Source organism: Malus domestica, chromosome 05, assembly GCF_042453785.1.
Source record: "Malus domestica chromosome 05, GDT2T_hap1".
Classification (NCBI taxonomy): Eukaryota; Viridiplantae; Streptophyta; class Magnoliopsida; order Rosales; family Rosaceae; genus Malus; species Malus domestica.
Window position 1 is genome coordinate 3,291,059 of NC_091665.1, and position 24,162 is coordinate 3,315,220.

The following is a 24,162-nucleotide window of genomic DNA, read 5'->3' on the forward strand; positions in this document are numbered from 1 at the left end:
AGTTCAGAGACCATTGGTCCAATTTTCTCTTGCAGGTATTGAATCGTCTATTTCCTAGTCTAGCAAGACCAAGAAGAAGGCAGTTCGTATCAGGTTTTGTAAAAATCAGATATGATAATGGTGGAAATACTAGAGCCCAGAATCCAGGAACAGTAACACCAAGTAAAAGCAACCAAATCTACCAGAATATCCAGAAAAAAAGACACCAGCCAACATAAAAAATGCCACTTTTGAGGGGACTAGATATCAAGACATCATGGCATGCAGCCTCAAAAAGAAAAAAACATTAAAAATACACAAATCTATGCAACCTTGATGCGAAAATGGGTGCATGATGTATTAGGAATAATGACTATAAAATGAATTACAAGGAAGTTGTTGAACTAGATGCTAACTGAATTTTAAGGAGAGAAAAACTTTTCTTTCGCACATTTGTAAGCATGCACCATGTTTTGATTTGTGTCCTCGGTATGAAGTATGAAAATGTGACGCGAAACAAGTCACGAAGAAGAGACGGATGCAGTTGTATGAGCAGGTGTTGATAGAGTAGCAGTAGCATTATCGGTCCAATTCTTTTCACCCCAGTGCCATAACATGCTCTCCCAGAAGCAGAAATCCTCAAAGCATGTTTTTAAACGCTCGTCTTTTATCTTAATTTTCCAGTGACCATCACTGTAATTTGCTTTTTCAGCTTGTCTCCGATCCCACTCAAGTGCTGCCTTCTGCTTGGACCGAAGCAAACAGAATTTTTGCAAGTTTTCCGGCATAGCATCGTGCACTTTCCACCACCTTCTATGTGCGACATTACTGGCAAACTCCTGCAGAAAGTCCACATTCCAATTGCAGTCATAGTCACGGAAGCAAAGCCATGGTTTATTTCCCAGGTAATGGAGGACGTAGAGGATTGGAGGTTCAGCTGCAAAGAGGTGAGTTTTCCTCTCCTTTTTCTCTGGCTCATCACCTTCCCAGAAGTGTTTCAAGAAGTTCATATGTTTTGGAATCCTGTGCCACCATGTAAATACCTCATTCAAATAACCCTGGTCTCCACCATTGTAGGAGACGATTTCATCTATATGATCCATGAGCAGCTGGAATGTACAATTTGATGGTTCGATAACCATCACACCGGAGTTGAACAGAGTAGCATTATTTCCCGTCGCTGATATTTCTGGCATCTCAAACAGGAAGTCAATGTTCCTAAGTATAAGCATGTCAGCATCAATGAAAATGATCTTGTCATAATCAGTTAACTGCAAAAGACGGAATTTGCTGTAGTTCCATTCATTGTATGCTTCTGGTTCAGCTTTAGGGTTCCTGATTCTTTGGATTGTGTGAACCTTCCACCCAGCAGCTGCCAATCCTCCACGATGATACTCACTGATTGTTTCATCAACAAGTATTACAAGATCTCGCGTTGAACCAGACATACGGATGCTCTGAGCTGCAGCAATGGCTCCACAAACATATACATGGGCAGAATGTATGATTGTTGCATATGCTTCTCGGTGGGCTCTTTCCGAGTAAAAGCTTTCTGCGTGCAATTATTTAGTTCATCAGTTAAATATCAAAAGTACCCATGACTGATAGTAGCTTTCTTAAAGGATGCAACCAAAGTCACTGAACCTACCACATATGAGTTACAAATGGTGTTTAGATTTAACAACTAAGAGTAAAAATATAAAAAGATGTTCACAAATTTCTTCAACAACTAACGTTAAGGCTAGCAGGTGGTCAGCACTAACATCAATCACTGATGTAGCAGATCTCCTAAGTACATGATACACAAGGTGGTATACACATTCATACATATATACAGGGTTTTCAGTTGCATGACAATTTTGAGCATCATAAATCATGAGCAATTTGATCACTTTGACCACAGGACACTAAAATCAGTGGCACTGAAGGATGTCATGCATTTGCATCATGCATGTACATCTGGATGGACCAGCTGTACTTTACCCGAAAAAAGTTTGACTAATAAAACTCAAAAAAACCTAAACCATTGTAATCGTGATATCTGCCTTGGTCTGGTGGAACTATATGAATACACTACTTGTTTCAAGATTGCAAGTTCATTTGGTGTGGGGATGACCACTACCTATCTAATTCATAATTTACATAAGCGATACTGTCTCCTTGGTGTGGGTCACTAGACTCACTACTTACACCTCAAATTAAGCTCCACAGAAACAACTCAAGTTCAATTGAATTCTACAATGCCCAGCTATAACATACAAAAATGTGAATATCATTTATTGAGTGAACTGAACTCTGCATTATAAAGGATTCCAAGACAGTGAAATTTGAACAATAAAAGCAAAACAGAAAGAAAGTGTAAATAAAGAGAGGCAGACTAGCAGCTTTCAGTGCACAAAAACAAATTTTCATTGAAAAAAGAGAGACACTAGTTTAAATCTGACCTTTAGCTGTGAGAGGAACTGACAGTTCACATGACCCTACAGGGAGCTGCAGCTTTTCTCTCAACGTATTCAGTTTTGGTTCATAAAGCCAAACATTCCCTTCCCGTCTGACAAGCTCTTTGCAAGTGAACAAATTTGGGATTGGAAAGCAGTCCGTCACCAAAAGCACATGCACTGGGTGATACCCTTTGGAAGCTGCAGCCAGCCTTGCTGCTTCAAGCTGCAAGTGCAACCGAGCCACATCTCTTGACCAGCTGCCTGACTTGTTGCAGGGAAGCTTGACAGCGACCAGATCAAGCCGAGGTTTGCCAGGAATTTGAAGCTTTGGTAGAGAGGGACAAGTAGGAACTTCAAAGTCTTCCTCTTCATCTATCCATTCAGGGTACAGGGTTTCCCATGTTATGTTTTTTGACGCATGGTTGAGGTGTAGGACTACATGCTCACAATCTGGCAACAGCTCCTTCCAATGGTCAATCTCATTGTCATTAAAGTTTAACAGGCCAATTCCCTGATAATCCTTTTTGTCCGTGAGATTTTCAATAGCATCAGAAATTTCATCCCAGTTAGTTTCTACAGATGATACATAACGCAAATCTTGAGCAACACTCTTTTTTGTCAACCTGTCATCAGAGTTTGAGCTGCAGGCAATAAACATTTGTTACAAAAAATCTCCACGGCAGGGAGAGCAAAGCCAAAAAAAAAAAAAAAAAAAAAAAAAAAACCAATTCCCATTTGCCTGAAAACTGAGAAATATGACTTTTCCAATTCCAAACAAAGAGGGTTGCCCTGACAATATATTTTCCCAGGTGGGGAAAATTTTTCGAAAACCTAATGCCAAAGAACTGTCCATTTAAGCAAGAAAGCAAAAAAGAGTAGAGCAATACCATAAATAATAAGTAAAAGCACGGCGATGAGCCAAAGGGACGTACTGAGATACGGAATGGGATTGATGATCTGAATGATAAACACCAGGAGAGAAGAAGAGTGTGAGAAAAGTCCCCAATATAATAACAGCCAACACAAGCTTCAAGGTGGGCTTCAAGTTCCTATCTTTAAAATCCCTGTTCCTCTGGGGCCTCCTTCTGCTACAGTCTTCACTGAAAAAAAAAAGGGATTGGCAACTACATACATGAGCACATTGGTGAATGGCAAGCGAAACAATGTGCGAAGGGCAACAAATGGAATGGATAACAACTCGATAGAGCAGTAAATAAGCGAATGCCATTGGAAACAAGTTCCACCCAACAATACAATCGATTGTTCGGCAATCAAATCGATCGTTGGGAATGTACTGCTAACTGATATGTTAAAACAGCATGTATGAATAATGAATGTTCTACATCCCCATTAAAATCCGATAGCGAACCCTCTGGCATGATGACCATTCACAGAGTATAAGCCGTACAATTCAAAAATGTTGCTAATGATTTTGCCAAACCCTTTTCAAACAGTTGACTAAATTGCAGCCTAATCATTACCAAAACTCGTCAATCATTCAATACACGTTCAAATACACACCAGAATAATAATTGGTTCGGGACCCGCTGTTCATCAAAATTAAAGAATCATGACCCAAAATTTGAGAAATTCAAGTGAGGGTTTTCTTACATGCTTATTTTCTGAGTATGAAAACAAAGAATCAAACACTGTCGACAAAACGAATGCAAATTACAGTAAAGAGAAAGAGAGAGACCTGGCAGAAGCAGAAAGGCGGTGTCGGGGCTCAATGGAAGTTGGGGAGGAAGTTCTCATGGTTGCTGATTCAGTAGAACAAGCATGGATGCTGTTGCTCAAAAGGATCAACAGACCAAACAATTGGGACTATTCTCTTATAAAAAATTAAAAACTGGAAAGAGACAAATTCCAGGAAAATGATTCCAATTTGTTGTGAAGAAAAAGTCGTTGGGAATCTGTGATCTGTGAGTGACCAAGCAAGGAAGGTAAAGAAAGACAGGTGAATGCAGTTGCAGTGTAAGAAGAAAACGGCGACTCAGAAAACAAGTGATTGAAATTTTTATATTTTTGGTCAAATATCGTGTCAGTCGGTTCATAGTAAAGTCTTTCATTTATCCTTTTGACCATTTCTCAACTACTTCACCCATTTGTGTTAAATAAAACACAAAAGCAACTTCTCACTTGCTTTTAAAAGTTGCTTCTACAGAAAGCCGAATTGAGGTTTTATTAAATGGTGCAAGATTCTCTTCTTTTCTTTTCTCAAATTTCTTATATTCATTTAACGATTACGATTAAGTCATTTTAACATTTTAAACATGTTATAAGATTTTTTTCTCTTTTTTTCTCAATTTTCTCTTCTTCTCTCTTATTTGAACGATTACAATTAAATCACGTAAATATCTTATATTAACTTTTAGGAAGAGAAAAACAAAATAAAAAGTGTGAGAGAAGACGAGGGAGGAATAGAAGAAAAGAAAATCCTACTTTTTTTTTTAAATCTTTGAATATCATCATTAATGTTCAAAAATGAAATTATCCTTTTCTTGTGTAACTGTACGTTTCACACATAAGTTACATTCATATATCTTCAAGTTATAAATACGAGATGATATAATAGGCAAAATATATATCAAAAATTGATTCGTGTAGGAATAGACGTATTGGTTCACAAAGCGAAAGCCACCACCCGCACCATCATTACCGTTGTTCGCACACCACCATCGCTAGCAACACCCCCGCCACCAAGCTCTCACAATCACCGTCGTTGCCATCATCGCCTCAACAACCATCCTACTACCACTCTTACCGCCTCCACATGCACCACCACCATTAGCAACCTCCACCCGCAGCACCACCATCTCCACCACATTGTTACCTCTACACCCACCACCACACCCCTACCCTTCCTGCCACTACCACCATCACCTCATCAATGAGCATCGTGACCATCTTCACCATCACCATTTCCATTACAACCGCCACCGACTATCCACTACCCCATTGAGCATCCAGTACCATTGCGAGTACCACCACTAGACTGTTTAGTATATTAAACTTTGAGCATCATATTCATTTTAGTTATTATAAACAGTTAATATAGTTTTACATCAAGTTAATCAAACATTGTGACACTGCATTTTTCACTCACAACAATACTACAAATTTACTTAACACTTAATTATTTTACTTACCTAATTATTCTCAAAACGCAAGAGAAATACTTTACATAAAAAGTCACAAAATGAGTCAGTCATAGAAAATTTGTACTCACGTAATTTCATAGAGTCATTCGATCTGAATGTTATATGAAGAACATACACTCCAATCGGCAAGATGTTTGTGTTCAATATTCTCCCTCTAGGGTAAGAGTTTATGCAAATTAAGACAATTGGCTTGTGAGATTCCTCCCTTGGTTCGTGATTCCCTAGGATCCATATTAATAGGTTTATAACACGTAATTTAACTTCAATATGAAGGCAAATGGTAAGTTCCGAGGTGAAGGTTTCACATTTCTGCTTATTACTATACCAAACAACAAGATGAAAGCGTTAAAGGCAAAGCCATGGCGTCACTAAATTATCATACAAAATTCTCATTAAGCAATTGTGAGAGAAGGTTGTTGATTAACGATAATGGGTAGCTTGCGACTACAACACAAAGTGAATGAGCTTACTTAGTGGAGCCTAATTGTCATTTATGAGAGTCGAACTTTAGACTTTTTACTAACAAAATAAAAAATAACACTAAATCGTAGAATTGTAGATTAAGTAGCTTAAGTTAAGTTGAAAAAATATATATGTATTAGGATGTGTTAGAGCATCTCATCCACATAAGTTATAACAGTAAAAAAAAGACAGCCGCTAATTGTTTCCAACCGAAATGCCAAATCTTATATGGCATGACATGAAATGGCAACAAAGGGGCTTGCTGTCAAATTTGATAGCAGCTTCAATTTTTTTTTTTACTAATTATTAAATGTCTTTTATTAAAATTTTAATGTCATTTATTATTAAATGTCATTTATTATTTGATTGTTGAACGGTAGAGTTGGTTTAAAACACTACCTATTTCTTCTTTTTTAATCAGCAAATTTGTTTCAATTTAAGCAATTGATTGTTGAAAGGTAGAGTTCGTTTAAAACACTACCTATTTCTTCTTTTTTTAATCAGCAAATTTGTTTCAATTTAAGCAACATTGCTGGTTTGTAAAATACAGTGATTCGTTCTTCAACAGGTATCCTTCGTTATTTTGTGAACATACCCCAAATTTTTTTAGACTCATCTTATGATACAGCAGAGGATCATTTTTAGAGTATTGTTAATTCTGAATCTGATGAAGAACTGGAAAGGTTGGAATTGGTTGCTTTACAAAATGAACAAGAGAACATGAAGACAGGAATGAGAAAACGTCATGGTTCCATAAAAGGTCATGCATATATCAATAGAAGACTACTCGATGGGCACCAAAGACTCTATAATGATTATTTTGCTAAACATCCAGTGTACTCTCCAACTCAATTTCGAAGGAGATTTCAGATGTGTCGACCTCTTTTCCTTCGAATTGTAAGTGAGGTAGAAATTAAGAAAAAGAGGTCGACGCATGACAATTTTCTATAATGATTATTTGTATTAGTATTAATTAATATGACTTTTGTTATGAATTATTTATATGTAAAATTTAAAGTATAAGACAAAAATTAAGAAAAATAATAATAATGTAATAAAATAATATTTTAATTTGATACGTCGGGTGGAGAGCAAAACATGAAAATATATCAAAATGCTACATAAACTGTCAAATTTAAAATTTAAGTTCGAAATTTGACATCTTTGAGAGATGATGCTTTCTTGATTTACCCCTCTTACAAATAGGAAAAAAGAAAGTAAATGAATAAAGAAACGGCGCGTTTTAGAGACCAGTTCTTCACTTCTTCTTCCTCCCCCCGCCCGTCTTTGTAGATCTCTGCAAATTTCTCGTTTCTTATACACAATTGAACATATCATCATCACAATCATCCGCATCAGATCGTAGCTTGAAAATGGTGCTGGTCACGGCTGTACGGGATTACTTAAGCCGGATGTTGCAGGACATCTCAGGCATGAAGGTTCTCATCCTCGATTCCCACACGGTAACAACCCTTTCAACTCTAGAAAACTTTCAAAATTTCACGAATTTCTGGAGCAATTTTGATCGAGTAAATAATGGGTTGTTGTTGTTTTGGGTAATTGAATGTGCCGCAGGTTAGTATAGTGAGCGTGGCGTATTCGCAATCCGAGCTTCTGCAGAAAGAAGTGTTTTTGGTGGAATTGGTAGACTCCATTTCCAAGTCCAGAGAATCCATGTCGCATCTCAAAGCCGTTTACTTTCTCGCACCCACTTCAGAGAACATACAGTTTTTGCGCCGGCACTTGGTGTCTCCTCGATTCGGGGAGTATCACCTCTGTAAGTTTTGATGTTTCTTCATGTTAATTTGGTTGTGGAGTGTTTTTGGAGGATACCCAGATGATATTTGGAGCTCATTTCTCATTCAATACTGGAATTTGCAGTTTTCTCCAACATATTGAAGGATACCCAGATTCATATTTTAGCTGATTCAGATGAGCATGAAGTTGTGCAGCAGCTTCAGGTAATTCATCATTCACTCAAATGCTTTCTCGATCATTTGTTCGGTTTATCTGAAAATTTATGTATGTAGTAATGTAGATTGCTAACTAAATTTGGACTCCAGTTTTATTTGGGATGCCTGCAATTCGAGAAATACATCATAGATTCATAAGTAGTAAGTTTGTGACAGGCAAAAATGTTTGCTTGGTCACTAAGGAAGAAATGTTCTCTTGGTCACTTAGTGACCAAGGAATGCATGGTCACTCACCCTTTGATTTGATATCAAGGGTGGAGAATTAATCAATGTGTTCTTTATGTCTTAATCTCAACTTAAATGAATTTGATTTTAGTGTTTTAATCTCAACCTTTAATATCATATCCAAAGGTTGGTGAACATGAATCCTTGGTCACTAGGTTGCCAAGAGAACAGGACCTTAATCTCAAGCAAGCTTATTATTTATTATGAGGAAGCATATTTTTTCTTTTACTCACTTTATAAGGAAGTTGATGCGAAATATATTGTTTTTATTCAAGTTGGAATTGGTTTTACTTTTCTGTTAAATCCTTGTTTCTTTTGAAGAACTGATGAGATAGCTTCAACCAAAAACTAATCATAATAAACCTCGCTCTAATGCACAACTAGACAGATCAAATTTGCAGTGAAGTTTTCATTTTAGAAAAAATATAAAATTGTGTAACATAGCCATTCTAATATTAAACTTAACAATAACAAATTCGTCATGATACTTCATATATGGGTTTATTTTCTTACTCTTCATATTAGGTTTGTCTTGGTCTTGCAGGAGTTCTATGCAGACTTTGTTGCAACTGATCCTTACCATTTCACTTTGAATATGCCATCAAATCACATGTATATGCTCCCAGCAGTTGTAGATCATTCAAATTTACAGCGCTTATGTGATCGAGTAGTTGATGGAATTGCAGCTGTTTTTTTGGCATTAAAACGAAGACCAGTTATTCGTTATCAGAGAACATCTGATATTGCTAAAAGGATTGCGCAGGAAACAGCAGTAAGTATAATCATGTGTTCCAAATAGTTTTGTATGTGGGCTTGTATTGATACTATTTTGAATGTGAACTTTGTTAGGGTTTTGTATTCTCCCGTTTCTTGTTTTCTATAAGCTCAACTTTTTATGCATGGCACATGTCATATAAAGGGGATTTTACAGCCTGAAGACTCTCGCCATGAAAGTTTGCACAGGGAAACTGATATTGTATTTTGGGCATGTAACAGAAGCTGATGTACCAGCAGGAAAGTGGACTTTTTGATTTCAGACGAACAGAAATTTCTCCGTTGTTGCTGGTAATTGATAGGAGGGATGATCCTGTGACCCCGTTGCTGAATCAGTGGACCTATCAGGTAATTGTGTCGTGGTTAACTTTTACAACATATGTGCAAATGGCTCATGTATGCTTATCTTTTAAATTACATTGGGACAAAAACACCTGAAATATAAATAGAGCTCATTTATTAAACTACTTTCAGGCCATGGTTCACGAATTGATTGGTATTCAAGACAACAAAGTCGACTTAAGAAACATTGGAAAATTTCCAAAGGATCAAGAGGTTGAGTTGTATTTTCTCTCAGTACTGTACATATCTGTGTTTTGTAATTTTCTTGCTAAACAAATATATATCTGTATTGATGCTCATAGGAGGTTGTGCTGTCATCAGAGCAAGATGCTTTTTTCAAAAAGAACATGTATGAGAACTTTGGTGATATTGGGATGAACATCAAGCAGTTGGTTGATGAATTTCAGCAAATTTCAAAATGTAACCAGAACATTCAGACGATAGGTTCGTAGGATGCAAAACTGAAAATTTGAGATTCTTGACTTGTAGTTACTAACTATTGCCGCTCAGGGATTAGTCGTTGATAACCAAATGTGTACATTCATTATTGCAGAGGACATGGCCAAGTTTGTTGACAATTACCCTGAGTACAGAAAGATGCATGGAAATGTTTCAAAGCATGTGGCACTGGTAACAGAAATGAGCAAGCTAGTTGAAGAGCGAAAACTTATGGTAGTGTCACAGACAGAGCAGGAGTTGGCTTGCAACGGTGGGCAGGTGGCAGCTTTTGAGGTACTAACTAAAACAACATATTTCTCAAATAATTAAATGAAACTGAAACCACTTCGGCTACATTCTCTCTCCCCTTTTTATTCCTCTCTATTATCCCACTACAAGTCTACAACTACATTTCTGTCTCTTTTCTACGTATCCTAACTACCTATATGGGAGGACTTATTATTTTATTATTTTGTTGTTTTAGTAGTATTTTCAAATGTGTTTGTCCCTTTTTTTACCAAGCTTGTACACGCAGGGTGTGTAGAGGGTCTAGTCATATGAGGAGCAACGAACATGTCTATACTTTTTTAAATAGTTGTGCCTGCTTATTGGTGATGGTCAAGAGTTTTGTAATTAATGCAATTGAGACTTCGCTCGGTATGTTTCTAAACATTTTTTCTTCATGTTTTGTAATGCAACTTGAACTCCGGCCGTGTAAGTTTATCTTACATTGCCGGTCCCAAGCCCGGATAAAGGAGGAGGGGGAGGGCGTCAGGTAGTCGACAGCCGGCACTCCATGATCACGTCGAATCCTTATGAAAATGAATCTAGAACGAAATCGTGCTAAAGTTAGGGCGTCACCCGTAAGTGGCGCGCTGTGTGGCCTGAGCACAGTGATAAGTGAGCAAGGGTCGCTGTATCTCCATCGGCACCCGGATGCAGTGTTAAATGAGCAAGGGGGCTATAGAAACTTCTTTTCGAACGACTCCACTCAAAGTTGTTTGGGAGCATATGCTCCTATTAACTTTACACGGGACACACAAAAGAAGTACTTTGATCCTATTAGACGGGGAAGGGTGAAGAAGCTAGGACAGAAGGGTAGAGTTCAAGAGAGCAAAATGCGTTTAGGAACGTGGAATATAGGAACCTTGACGGGAAAATCTATGGAAGTAGTAGAAGTTATGGTGAGGAGAAGGATAAATATTATGTGCCTACAAGAAACTAAGTGGGTTGGTCGTAAGGCAAAGGATCTAGAAAACTCAGGGTTTAAACTATGGTATTCGGGCACAAATAGAACGAGAAACGGTGTTGGCATCATCATGGACAAGACCTTGACACAAGATGTTGTAGATATCAAGAGGGTAGGAGATAGAATCATGGCAATCAAGATTGTAATAGGACAAGAACTTATCAATATGATTAGTGCGTACGCACCTCAAGTAGGGTTGGATACGAGTTCGAAGGAGAAATTTTGGGAAGACCTTGGAGACTTGGTGCAAGGAATTGCTCAGACAGAGAAGTTATTTATAGGAGGAGATTTAAATGGACACGTGGGCAGGGAGACAGGCAACTATGGAGGTTTTCATGGTGGCCATGGTTTTGGGGAGAGAAACGAGGATGGGGAAGCTATCTTGGATTTTGCAATGGCATATGATCTCTTCTTAGCCAACACCTTCTTTAAGAAGAGAGAAGAACATGTGATCACCTACAAGAGTGGGTCGTCAAAAACACAAATAGATTTTCTTCTAATGAGGAAAGGGGATCGTATAACTTGTAAGGATTGCAAAGTTATACCAGGAGAGAGCGTGGCTAATCAACATCGCTTGTTGGTGATGGATGTACATATCAAAAGAGTGAGAAAAAAGAACAAGACTTGGAAGTGCCCAAGGACTAGATGGTGGAATCTAAAAGAAGAAAAACAAACTATTTTCAAAGAGAAAGTAATCACCCAGTGTGTGTGGGATAGAGAGGGGGAAGCTAACCAAATGTGGGATTCCATGGCTAGTTGTATCCGAAAAGTAGCAAAAGAGGTATTAGGAGAGTCCAAGGGCTTTGCCCCACACCAAAAGGAATCTTGGTGGTGGAATGAGGAGGTACAAGCAAAGGTGAAGGCTAAGAAGGAATGTTGTAAAGCCTTATACAAGGATAGGACCGATGAAAATGGTGAAAGGTATAGAAAAGCGAAGCAAGAGGCGAAGAAAGCTGTGAGAGAAGCTAAGTTAGCGGCTTATGACGATATGTATAAGCGACTAGATACCAAAGAAGGAGAGTTGGATATCTATAAACTAGCTAGAGCAAGGGACAAGAAGACAAGGGACCTAAACCAAGTGAGGTGCATCAAGGATGAGGATGGAAAGGTTCTTGCTACAGAGAACGCGGTTAAAGAGAGATGGAAAGGTTATTTTCATAATCTTTTCAATGAAGGACATGAAAGGAGTGCTTCTTTAGGGGAGTTGAGTAACTCAGAAGAGTGTAGAAACTACTCTTTTTATCGTAGAATCCGGAAGGAAGAAGTGGGTGTAGCTTTGAAGAAGATGAAGCATAGAAAAGCAGTAGGCCCAGACGATATACCAATCGAAGTGTGGAAAGTTTTGGGAGAGACAGGTATAACATGGCTCACTAACATTTTCAATAGGATTTTGAAAACGAAGAAGATGCCGAATGAGTGACGAATGAGCACTTTGGTGCCTATCTACAAGAATAAGGGCGACGTACAAAATTGCATGAACTATAGGGGTATTAAGCTAATGAGTCATACAATGAAGCTCTGGGAGAGAGTCATTGAGCATAGATTGAGGCAAGAGACACGGGTTTCAGACAACCAATTCGGGTTCATGCCAGGGCGCTCAACCATGGAGGCAATCTATCTCTTACGAAGATTGATGGAAAGATATAGAGATGGGAAAAAGGATTTACACATGGTCTTTATAGATTTGGAAAAAGCGTATGATAGGGTCCCAAGAGACATTCTTTGGAGGATCTTAGAGAAGAAAGGAGTACGAGTAGCATATATCCAAGCTATACAGGATATGTATGAAGGAGCAAAGACTGCCGTAAGAACTCATGAAGGACAAATCGAAAGCTTTCCCATAACTGTAGGATTACATCAAGGCTCATCCTTAAGTCCTTACCTTTTTGCGTTGGTAATGGATGAGTTAACAGGACATATTCAAGGTGATATTCCTTGGTGTATGCTTTTCGCAGACGATATAGTGTTGATAGATGAAACTCAGGAAGGGGTAAATGCAAAGCTTAACCTTTGGAGAGAAGTGTTGGAATCTAAAGGTCTTCGCCTAAGCCGATCAAAGACAGAATATATGGAGTGCAAGTTCAGTGCAAATGGAGGCCAAAACGAGTTAGGGGTGAGGATCGGAGATCAAGAAATACCAAAGAGCGACCGTTTTCGTTACCTAGGATCTATCTTGCAAAAGAACGGAGAATTAGATGGAGATCTCAACCATAGAATACAAGCTGGATGGATGAAGTGGAAGAGTGCATCCGGCGTGTTGTGTGACCGCCGTATGCCACTGAAGCTCAAGGAAAAATTTTATAGGACGACAATAAGGCCGGCGATGCTGTATGGCACAGAATGTTGGGCGGTGAAGCATCAACACGTACACAAAATGGGTGTAGCGGAGATGAGGATGCTTTGTTGGATGTGTGGGCACACGAGAAAGGATAAGATTAGGAATGAGGATATCCGGGGTAAAGTAGGAGTAGCCGAAATTGAAGGAAAGATGAGAGAAAATCGGTTACGGTGGTTTGGACATGTGCAAAGAAGGCCTACTGACGCTCCGATTAGAAGATGTGACTATGGGACAGAGGTTCAGGGCCGAAGGGGCAGAGGAAGACCTAGGAAAACTTTGGAAGAGACCCTAAGAAAAGACTTAGAGTACTTGGATCTAACGGAGGACATGACACATGACAGAACACAATGGCGTTCTAAGATTCATATAGCCGATCCCACTCAGTGACTTGGATTTTCCAAGTCTCCAACCAAGAAGTTTTCCTCACTCGGGAAATTAAGGGAACACTACCTCAACCTATATGCTCCACTCACAAAGCTTCAACATACAAGTTTCAACAAAAGAAAATTCAAAGAACTTAGCGAAGAAGGCTTTGGTGTATTTAACACAATACGTTGAAATGAAGGAAAGCTTATTTATTGATATCCCCGATAAGTTACAAATACGTACATATACTTGAGTCAAAATAAACAAACAAGAGGGAGCCTTCACAAAGGTTGCTTAGGAGAAGTCTCAGCAGTCGGTAGAGCCCCAGAAAGAGAAGGCACCGGAGGAGGATCATTTGGAGCCTCAGTATTGGACAAAACCCTAGAAGGAGGAGGCATCAGAGGTTGATCATTTGGAGCTTCATTACGCGGTACAGCCCCAGAAGACGAAGGCAATAAATGCCTTTGGAACAAACCCACAAATCTCTGATGATCAAGTAAAACCTAACCATCAGATTCCTTCATCTGGTCAAGCTTCCTCTTCATGTTTGTAGCATAGTCATGTGCGAGCCGGTGCAACTGTTTATTCTCATGCTTGAGCCCTCTAATCTCCTGTTTGAGACTCATCACTTCAGCCGCCAATGATTCAACTTGGCGGGTTCGAGCAAATAGGCGTTGGGCCATATTAGACACAGAACCTGTACACTGAACACTGAGAGCCAGAGAATCCTTAACAGCCAACTCATCAGACCGTTTGGAAAGTAGTCTGTTATCTTTGGGAGTGAGAAGGTTCCTGGCCACTACCGCAGCGATCATATCATTCTTCATCATGGAATCCCCAACGGTAAGAGGACCAGTAGGGGAGACGAAGGATGGGCGCCATATGTTGTCTGGAGAAGGCGGGGCTGCCTCTTCAACAAGGTTCAAGTCAAAACGACGGTCGGAGGGGCCAGACATTTTCAAAGGTGTTGAAGAGAGAAGAGGTCGGACAAATCAAGATCTTAGAAGTGCAAGAATGGAGCTTCTACTGGTGGATATTCAAGTGTGCTTTGGAACTTAATGTCAGCCCCTATAAAAATCTGCACTCGACGAAGCTTCAGAAATCGAAGAGGCGCCTGCTCAGAAATCGAAGAGGTGTTTGCTTTCTCAAAAGCTGGGCTGCTCAGAGACCACGAGGGTCGATCTCAGAAATCGAAGAGGCGTTTGCTTTCTCAAAAGCTGGGCTGCTCAAAGACCACGAAGGCCGATCTCAGAAATCGAAGAGGCTTGCTTTCTCAAAAGCTGGGATGCTCAGAGACCACGAGGGCCGATCTCAGAAATCGAAGAGGCACCTACTTTTCCAGCCTTGTCAGCACCTGTCACACGCACACTCAGCTTTGCGGAAATTATGGGCATTCTGTCGAAGATTTCTGACGAAGTAGAAAGCACATGAATCGTACTGTTCAATCACCCACTTCCCACACGCAACAGTAGCTCATGGGTACCACAGATAACTTTGCCAAAGTTCTCTGACAAAGTTGAGACACGTGAACCTTGCAGCTCTCACTGCATCGCTCTGACCAAGAAGGGTAAAAGAATTGCAAAGAAACAACACTAACAAAGTTTAAACACATAAATTTTGAAGGTCTAGCTACCATATTATTACCCACAAGGGTAAAGGAACAGTACCACTGCTGGATAATTGGAAAGTCCCGGTGTGTCAACCTCTGTGCTTCGTGTCAAGGTAGACTAGCAAACATGCCCAACCTGTACTCACATTCGAGAAAACACTCCCAACAAGATTGCTTGCTCCAAAATCGAAGAGGCACCGCCCTCCGAATCTCGAGAGCCAGACTCCCAACATGATTACTTTCTCAAAAATCAAAGAAAGGGTAAAGGAACAGTACCACTGCTGGATAATTGGAAAGTTCCTGTGTGTCAACCTTTGTGCTTCGTGGCAAGGTAGACTAGCAAACATGCCCAACCTTTACTCACATTCGAGAAAACACTCCCAACAAGATTGCTTGCTCCAAAATCGAAGAGGCACCGCCCTCCGAATCTCGAGAGCCAGACTCCCAACATGATTACTTTCTCAAAATCGAAGAGAGGGTAAAGGAACAGTACCACTGCTGGATAATTGGAAAGTGCCTGTGTGTCAACCTCTGTGCTTCGTGGCAAGGTAGACTAGCAAACACGTCCAACCTTTACTCACATTTGAGAAAACACTCCCAACAAGATTGCTTGCTCCAAAATCGAAGAGGCACCGCCCTCCGAATCTCGAGAGCCAGACTCCCAACATGATTACTTTCTCAAAAATCGAAGAGACACTGCTCTCCGAATCTCGAGAGCCAGACCCCCAGCAGGATTGCTTTCTCAAAAATCGAAGAGGCATCGTTCTCCGAATCTCGAGAGCCAGATCCCCGACAGGATTACTTGTTCGAAAATCGAAAAGGCACCACTTTCCCAACTTCAAGAGCTGGATCTCCTTGGATAAAGCTTGTCTGTAATCTTCACACGCAACATCAGCTTTCCAGATACCACAGACCACTTTTTCAAAGTGCTCTGACAGAGTTAAAACATGTGAAGCTGGCAGCTCCCACTACCGTGCTATAACCAAGCAGGGTAAAGGAATAGCATTATTACTTGATGTTAGGGAGACTCCTATATATGTCGACCTCCATCCCTAACGGACAGGCAGACCTGCAAAAATGCTCAACCCTTTCTCTTATCTGAGAGGGCACTCCCAACGAAGCCTTTCGAAATATTCAGCTTTCTTTCCCCCCGATAATACCTCTGTAAACAAGCTATACTAGAGCAAGAATATCTCATATCATCAGGGTTAAAAGCAAGAGTATCCCATATCATGCTTTTTCCCTGTCTTTTCCTTTGGCATTGTTCTTACCTGCAAGACAAGGAGAAAGAGAGCAATCAGTCAGCACTTGGAATCAAGCTTCCAGCCAGGAACTAACTGCCTGGAACCCCTTACCTGATTACTTACCTGGCATTGCTCTCGAGTACTCATCTTCAACATCTTATGCTTCCAGGGAAGATACCGCATCTGCCTGAGGAACAAATAGGGCAAGTGAGAAGGATACAAGGAAGCATGTGGAGACAAGCGTAACAGCACACGTGCCGATACATCCACTACTCTGTCAAAAGCAAAAGTATCCCATATCAGCAGGGTCGAACGTACTCTAGATTTGATGGACTTGTTTTGACCCTCAAATTCTTCAGTCGGCCTTATACTCTGGAGGAAACCAGAAAACCCTCCAGCCCAGTTCAAGAATAAGCCTGTGGAAAGTTACTTCTTCAAAAGCAAAAGTATCCCATATCATCTCTCCTCATTTTTCTTCTCTTTATCCTTCATGCTGCCTGCAAGATAGGGAGAATGTGAACAATCAGCCGGAGCTCTGATTGCTTACCTTGTCTGTCACCTCTTTCAGCAGATCCCCTAGCTCGGCGACTTGGGGGACTCCTACTACATGGTTTGTATCGCGCTTGACCAAGCATGAAACTACAAGTAAGCTTCAAGTGAAATTGATACATTACCTTGTGCATCTCCACCAGTTACAGATACCACCCCTGGATGGAGGAAGAGTACTTCCAGAGAAGATGTCACATCTACCTATGAGACAGATAAGGCAAGTCAAGACGATACCACACTCCGGTACTTAGAAGTTTCGTGGCTACGAGATCATTCTCCCACAATATTTCCTAATGTCATTTGTACTAAATCATTCACTTGTACTCACTAAAGGAGAGCTTGAACCTATGTACTTGTGTAAACCCTTCACAATTAATGAGAACTCCTCTATTCCGTGGACGTAGCCAATCTGGGTGAACCACGTACATCTTGTGTTTGCTTTTGTGTAAACCCTTCACAATTAATGAGAACTCCTCTATTCCGTGGACGTAGCCAATCTGGGTGAACCACGTACATCTTATGTTTGCTTTCCTATCTCTATCCATTTATATACTTATCCACACTAATGACCGGAGCAATCTAGCGAAGATCACAAAAAGTGACCGTTTTCGCTACCTAGGATCTATCTTGCAAGAGAACGGAGAATTAGATGGAGATCTCAACCATAGAATACAAGCTGGATGGATGAAGTGTAAGAGTGCATCCGGCGTGTTGTGTGACCGTCGTAGGCCACTGAAGCTCAAGGGAAAATTTTATAGGACGGCAATAAGGCCAGCGATGTTGTATGGCACAGAATGTTGGGCAGTGAAGCATCAACGTACACAAAATGGGTGTAGCGGAGATGAGGATGCTTCGTGGGATGTATGGGCACACGAGAAAGGATAAGATTGGGAATGAGGTTATCCGAGGTAAAGTAGGAGTAGCCAAAATTGAAGGAAATATGAGAGAAAATCGGTTCCGGTGGTTTGGACATGTGCAAAGAAGGCCTACTGACGCTCCGGTTCGAAAATGTGACTACGGGACAGAGGTTCAGGGCCGAAGGGGTAGAGGAAGACCTAGGAAAACTTTGGAAGAGACCCTAAGAAAAGACTTGAGTACTTGGATCTAACGGAGGACATGACACAAAACCGAGCGCAATGACGTTCTAGGATTCATATAGCCGACCCCACTTAGTGGGAAAAGGCTTGTTGTTGTTGTTGTTGTTGTTGTTGCATTTCAGATAGACTTAAGGGTTTTCATAAGTACAAAAAAGAGAAGGTGCAGTAAGGGCTCAGGGTAAATGTTTTATCACAGGGTTGAAGTTATTTATTAACTTTGATTTCCCTCCAATGAGAGTGTCTACCATGGAAAAATGACATGCATACTCCATGACAATTTGTAAACCTTCTACTCATGATTGGATGACCACACACGTTCTCTCTAAATGCAAAGGAACTTGTTCCATGTCTGAAAGGGTGGAGTTCCTTGAAATTAATTTACAATTATTTTTTAGCCGGACAAAATAATGAGTGCTATAAAGTTGAAACAAGACAAGATCTACCACTCTTGTTTTTGTTTGCCTTACTATTCATGTTGCAAGTTATATCAGAATTTGATTTTTAGTTGCTTTGTACCATTACCATATACTTGTTCTGTTATTGACTTTGAGATAACAACTTTAACCGTCTTGAAATTTGAATTCGAAGTCAGAAACAACAATCTCTTTTTCCTACGTATATTGCAGGCAGTGACAAATCTATTAAACAATGAAAGCGTATCTGATATTGACCGCCTACGACTTGTCATGCTGTATGCTTTACGCTATGAGAAGGAGAGTCCTGTGCAACTAATGCAGTTATTTAACAAACTGTCATCCAAGTCTCCCAAGTACAAGCCTGGGGTAATATAACCAATAGCATCCTTGGTTTGGATTCTTTCACCCTCATGTACTTTTTTCCTTCATTTTTCTTTGGGAGGAAGGGGGTCACATATCTGTGTTTAAGTGGGAATTTTCCATTCCTAAAGCCTGACACTTTTGGTATTTCAAAAGATACTTTCATTCAGATAGTTGATGGTGGTGATTTTTATTTTAGTTATGCTCGTCCATTGTTTTGGAGATTGACCATCTTTTGGAAGCTCAATCTGAGCAGCAATTAGACCCTAAGCTTCTAATGTACCTTTATTTTAGCTACTAGAGTAATTTCACGGGTTTAATAAATTGTCTATTGTGGAATTACAGCTTGTCCAGTTTCTCTTGAAGCAAGCGGGTGTGGATAAGCGAACCGGGGATCTTTATGGAAATCGAGATTTCTTAAACATCGCGCGTAACATGGCTCGTGGGCTGAAGGTTTGTTTGGGAAAGTTTATACTCTGTGCATATTGTAGGGTGTGCTTTACAAGCTTATAGATAATGTCTTATGTGCTGTAGGGGGTTGAGAATGTGTACACACAACACCAGCCTCTTCTCTTCCAAACTATGGAAAGCATCACCAAGGGACGGCTGAGAGATGTGGATTACCCATTTGTGGGAAATCATTTCCAGCAGGGCAGGTTGGTGTCTGAAGTCTTATTCTATTTCATTTTAAAGCAATTTCCCTAGGAAGTCACTTTTAAGTTATAATCTAGCTGCAGCTAGGTGATGGTGTTGTTTCATTCACACTTTTAGCCCATGTTTTAATATATGTAAGATGTAGATGTACTCAATTGATGCTACCCACATGTCTCCAACCTTCGAATATTATGTGTTTTAGATTAGAGGATTTTACTAATTTTTGGAATTTCATATCTCCAACATTTAAACCTCAAGGAATGTTGAAATGAAGCTCCTTTATGCTATGCTGCCACCCATTTTGTTGGGTGCTTCTTTATACAAACCTATATCTTATTGACAGTTCATTATTCAATGTTGAGCTCACTGGTTAGATACATAGAAATCAATGCTTGTGGACAAGGTAGGAGGGCATTGAGGCTATACTACCTCGACCTGTATGCAGGATGGCCATCTAAAGGACCTTAAACTTAATCACTGGTTTTCATGAATGCATCGCAGTTCATAGTTTTCATAATTTCAGACACCATGTGTTAGTGTCCAGGTTTCTTGCTGGTTTTCCCTAGACATCTCAAATGACTTGGGTATAAACCCTTCCAGTTTTTAATTACCAGCTGCTTGATCATCCTTTTTCCCTTCCTCTCAAGTTGCCTGACCTTGTTTCTGTCTATCCCACTTTATCTTGTATGGATTTCTATAAGGACCCACAGCCTGGCATAAATCTTTGAAATTCGTGATAGCCTCTTCATCATCTTGTTAAAGTTATAATATGATAGTGTGAGGATAGAAAAATACTATATTTTGACTCCTTGATTTGAATTATGCCTCCTATCTCTATGCAGGCCTCAAGAAGTGGTCATTTTCATTGTTGGGGGGACAACGTACGAGGAGTCTCGTTGTGTAGCTTTACAAAATGCTATGAATACTGGAATTCGTTTTATACTTGGTGGTTCTGTGATTCTCAATTCTAAAAGGTATGTTTCAGGTCATCTTTACCAAAACACTTGCATTATAAGTGAAAAAGAAGTTTACATTGCTGTACTAGCTGCACCTAATGCTTGGATCTCAAACACGGTATTTGAGTGGTCCAACTTGATACCACTTCTTTCTTGTGTTGGATGCAAGTTTGAGAATTTTTGGCATGATAAATATTCAGTTCTTTGGGTTATTTCGGGTTGCACTACTAGTTTGTGTGGTCCAAATCATCTACAATTTGAGTTCCTAGAAGTTTTCAAGAACGTGATAAATAAGCATCCACTTACACCTAACCAATTATGGACAATGGGAGATTGTGATGAGTAGATAGTTGCTTAAGTGATTTTGGAACAAATATTAATACTTTTTCTTTGGAGGTTTTGAATTATCTGTTGAAATTATTGGAGGGTATTCTAGTTAGTTACTTTAGCTTATGGAAATTGTCTAAAATAAGATGTCCCGCTTCAATTATTCCTTCTCTGGAAAATGCAGGTTCTTGAAGGACTTGGAAGAAGCTCAGAGAATAGCTCGTACTAGCAATGCCATCTGAGTGTTGGTTTCTTGTATACCTAGCATTTGAATAGCAATGTGGATAAGTGGTTGTGGATGTGTATGTGTGTTTTGTTTTTCACTTGCTGTAATATCAAAAATTGCTACACGTGCTTGGAGGATCATCCTAATCAACCCTCCGTTACTGCGGGGACGGCCTTTTGTTTACCATTTTGTTGGAGTTAGAACCGAAGGGAAGACGTATCCCATAAACTTGGAGGCTAAGATCTATAGCAGTTCACACACCCTCCCTCCGAGAAGAACCGGTGAGAAGAACCATTTTTTCTGCTAACCAAGCCGGATATCCCTAGAACTTAACTAACATAACATGTACTTCTATGCCTCGGTAAAAACATGTTAATACCTAAATCTCTCCTTTTCTTTTATACATATAGCTTGTATTCATGCAAGTACTACTGATACTGTGAGAAACAAAGTATAGATTTACTTTATTGGCTTGTTGTTGCAAGTTCGGCTTTTGTTGAGACGTTTTTGTTTTTTGATACAACGCTATTCTACTCCAAGGGCAAGGGATTACCTAGGGGGTTTTTTTCTTCTTATTTTAAAGAGATGCACGAGAGAAAATGAGTGTTTTGCCTTCCCATTAGACCCATTAGGCTTATGTGGACCCCATGATCCAAGAAAGTTGTGGTCATCTACCATTCAATCTTAATTCAATGGTAGATGGTTATTTAACTTTTGTTGTTGTACTTTCTGTACCATTGGATTAAGATCGATAGTGAGCGACCACAAATTTCTTGAATTGGATTAAGATTGAAACCATGGTCTAGGAGAATGAGACTATTATCTTACATCATTAAGGAACTTAGCTAATGAAACATTACATATGGGACCTCAAACGGATGCATAAATACTTGTGTGTATAGCTTCTTCATTGTAGATAATTGGGTTTTTCGCAACTTTGCCCCGTGAAGTTTTTGGTTATCCCACTTTGGTCACAACATAAATTACAACCTCTCACTACAAAGGTGAAAACCTAAGTAACATTGATAAAGTAACTATACAAGTGTAAATTGAGATCAAATATTCAATAAAGTAATGTCTTGTAGAGAAAAAAAACTTATGCATATCATTGTATAATAGAATCGGAACACTATAATTTCAGCAAACTCGTTTCATATAAGTCATTCTCCTATTATAATCATTAGCCATCAAGTTCAACTTTTGTATCACCTAAATTGGGTTTGTACCGCCTAGATCAGGTTTGTGTCGCCTAGGCGATATGATGTGACCTCGCTATTTGTGATGGTTTTTGTAAATCTTGATGCTTAGGTTTGTTGCATCTACCAACTTTTTGTGACAAAGTTGCCCAAATCATCTACAAATCATAGAATTAGAAACTGGAGAGTATGTAAGTAGTAACTATGGATGTGCAACGGTTAAGCCGGGCAAATAACCGTGGTTATTTACCCATAATCGTTTATGTTCATACCCGCATAACCGTTTACCCGTTGGGTAATTGCATAAACGGTTATACCCATACTCATACCCGTTTATAAACGGTTAACCATACTCATAAATATGTACCCATTTAACCATAACCGTTTACCCATTTAACCATAACCATTTACCCGTTTACCTATTTTTAACCCATTTATCCTTTTTTTTTTACCCATTTACCCTTTTTTCACCCGCCTACATGTTTTTTTTTAACAACTTGAAAATTACAAAAGAAAAATTTGTCATAATTTTCGTTTTCTAACAATTAAACACCATTATAAGTACATTTTAGCATGCATTTCCCTATTTTAATCATTTAAGTCCTCATACAATTTCAATAATTGAAATAATAGTTTACGAACGATATTTTTCTACTACACCCAAGCAAGTCTTTAATTATAATCCATATGACTACAAAGTAAAGCTTTTAGAAACAAAAAGTAGTCATTATCTTGAATACTAGATTATTCAAAGCTCCAAAATATTCCGAAACTAAACACTTTCGAACACTAATGCTTTAGCACGTTCAATCACAAAGTCTCATCGACTCGTTGTCACTAAAAGAGGCCTACAAAAGAAATGTATAAATTAAATTAGTATTCCATTTAGGAACACCGACACCAATTAGCATGAATCCAACGTAGGTAAGTGATCACAGAAGGTTTACATTGTACACTCAGTTATCAAAAAAAAAAAAAGGCAAACAAAAGTGATCCTTAGTCCTTCTCCACTCTAATATATATATCTTAGCACCTACAAAGGGAAGGGCTTGATGATCATCAACGTCGCATTGCAGTGGTATACATATATATCTTAGCACCTACAAAGGGAAGGGCTTGATGATCATCAACGTCGCATTGCAGTGGTATACAATATCTTCTATTTTCTTTCTGAGTGTACAATATATATATATATATATATATATATATATATATACATATATATATATATATATATATATATACATATATATATATATATATATATATATAACGACGGGTAATACTCATAATTGATGGATACCCGTTATAACCGTGAGTAATACCCATAACCGTCCATTTAAATTTTACGGATAAACGGTTATACTCATAACCTTTTGTTCGTCTAAACGATTATTCATAACCGTAACTGTGAATTTTAATGGGTATGTAACCGTGGTTATCCAAATCCATGGGTATCCATTTTGCTTATCCCTAGTAGTAACCATCTTACATCTCTTGTACTTTTTCTTTTTATTTTTTTTATTTTTTTATTTATTTTTATTTTTTATTTATTTTTAATAATGAAACAACCTATTCTTCTTGTAAAAAAGACAAAAAAAAACCTTCAACTTTTGTACTTAGATCACTGCAAGTGTCCGTAGTATTTTATGCATGCATGGGAAAGTGAGAATTGGGAGAGATGACTGTCTTTACTCTGATGCGAAAATTTCGAGGATTCTTAAATCATATATGTTTATCGTACATCATGCAGTAAAAAATTATTGTAAATTTTTTATTT

At 39.0% G+C, this 24,162-nt stretch overlaps 2 protein-coding genes across 7 annotated transcripts; one reads left to right on the forward strand and one right to left on the reverse strand.

Annotated features, from left to right (window-relative positions):
- Positions 1 to 215: 215 nt before the first annotated feature.
- On the reverse strand, positions 216 to 4,463 carry LOC103437228 (putative UDP-glucuronate:xylan alpha-glucuronosyltransferase 3). Of its 5 annotated transcripts, none has more exons than XM_008375701.4 (4): positions 4,117 to 4,463; positions 3,353 to 3,520; positions 2,424 to 3,061; positions 216 to 1,531 (listed from the first exon to the last, which is right to left on the reverse strand). In XM_008375701.4, the coding sequence occupies exons 1-4, from the start codon at positions 4,173 to 4,175 to the stop codon at positions 501 to 503; spliced, it is 1,896 nt and encodes a 631-aa protein (XP_008373923.2). In that variant the 5' UTR covers positions 4,176 to 4,463; the 3' UTR covers positions 216 to 500. The 5 variants fall into 5 exon arrangements, with proteins under 5 accessions (XP_008373923.2, XP_070678209.1, XP_008373922.2 ...); XM_070822108.1 differs by having other exon boundaries at positions 3,353 to 3,544; positions 4,117 to 4,426; XM_008375700.4 differs by having other exon boundaries at positions 3,308 to 3,520; positions 4,117 to 4,424.
- Positions 4,464 to 7,192: 2,729 nt separating this feature from the next.
- On the forward strand, positions 7,193 to 21,670 carry LOC103437229 (vacuolar protein sorting-associated protein 45 homolog). Of its 2 annotated transcripts, XM_008375703.4 has the most exons (13): positions 7,193 to 7,506; positions 7,619 to 7,820; positions 7,925 to 8,004; positions 8,786 to 9,013; positions 9,238 to 9,363; positions 9,490 to 9,570; positions 9,660 to 9,801; positions 9,911 to 10,089; positions 18,874 to 19,029; positions 19,369 to 19,476; positions 19,558 to 19,679; positions 20,520 to 20,651; positions 21,145 to 21,670. In XM_008375703.4, exons 1-13 carry the CDS (start codon positions 7,417 to 7,419, stop codon positions 21,200 to 21,202), a joined length of 1,704 nt encoding a protein of 567 aa, XP_008373925.3. In that variant the 5' UTR covers positions 7,193 to 7,416; the 3' UTR covers positions 21,203 to 21,670. The 2 variants fall into 2 exon arrangements, with proteins under 2 accessions (XP_008373925.3, XP_017188473.3); XM_017332984.3 differs by lacking the exon at positions 18,874 to 19,029 and having other exon boundaries at positions 7,276 to 7,506.
- The last annotated feature ends 2,492 nt before the right edge of the window (positions 21,671 to 24,162 follow it).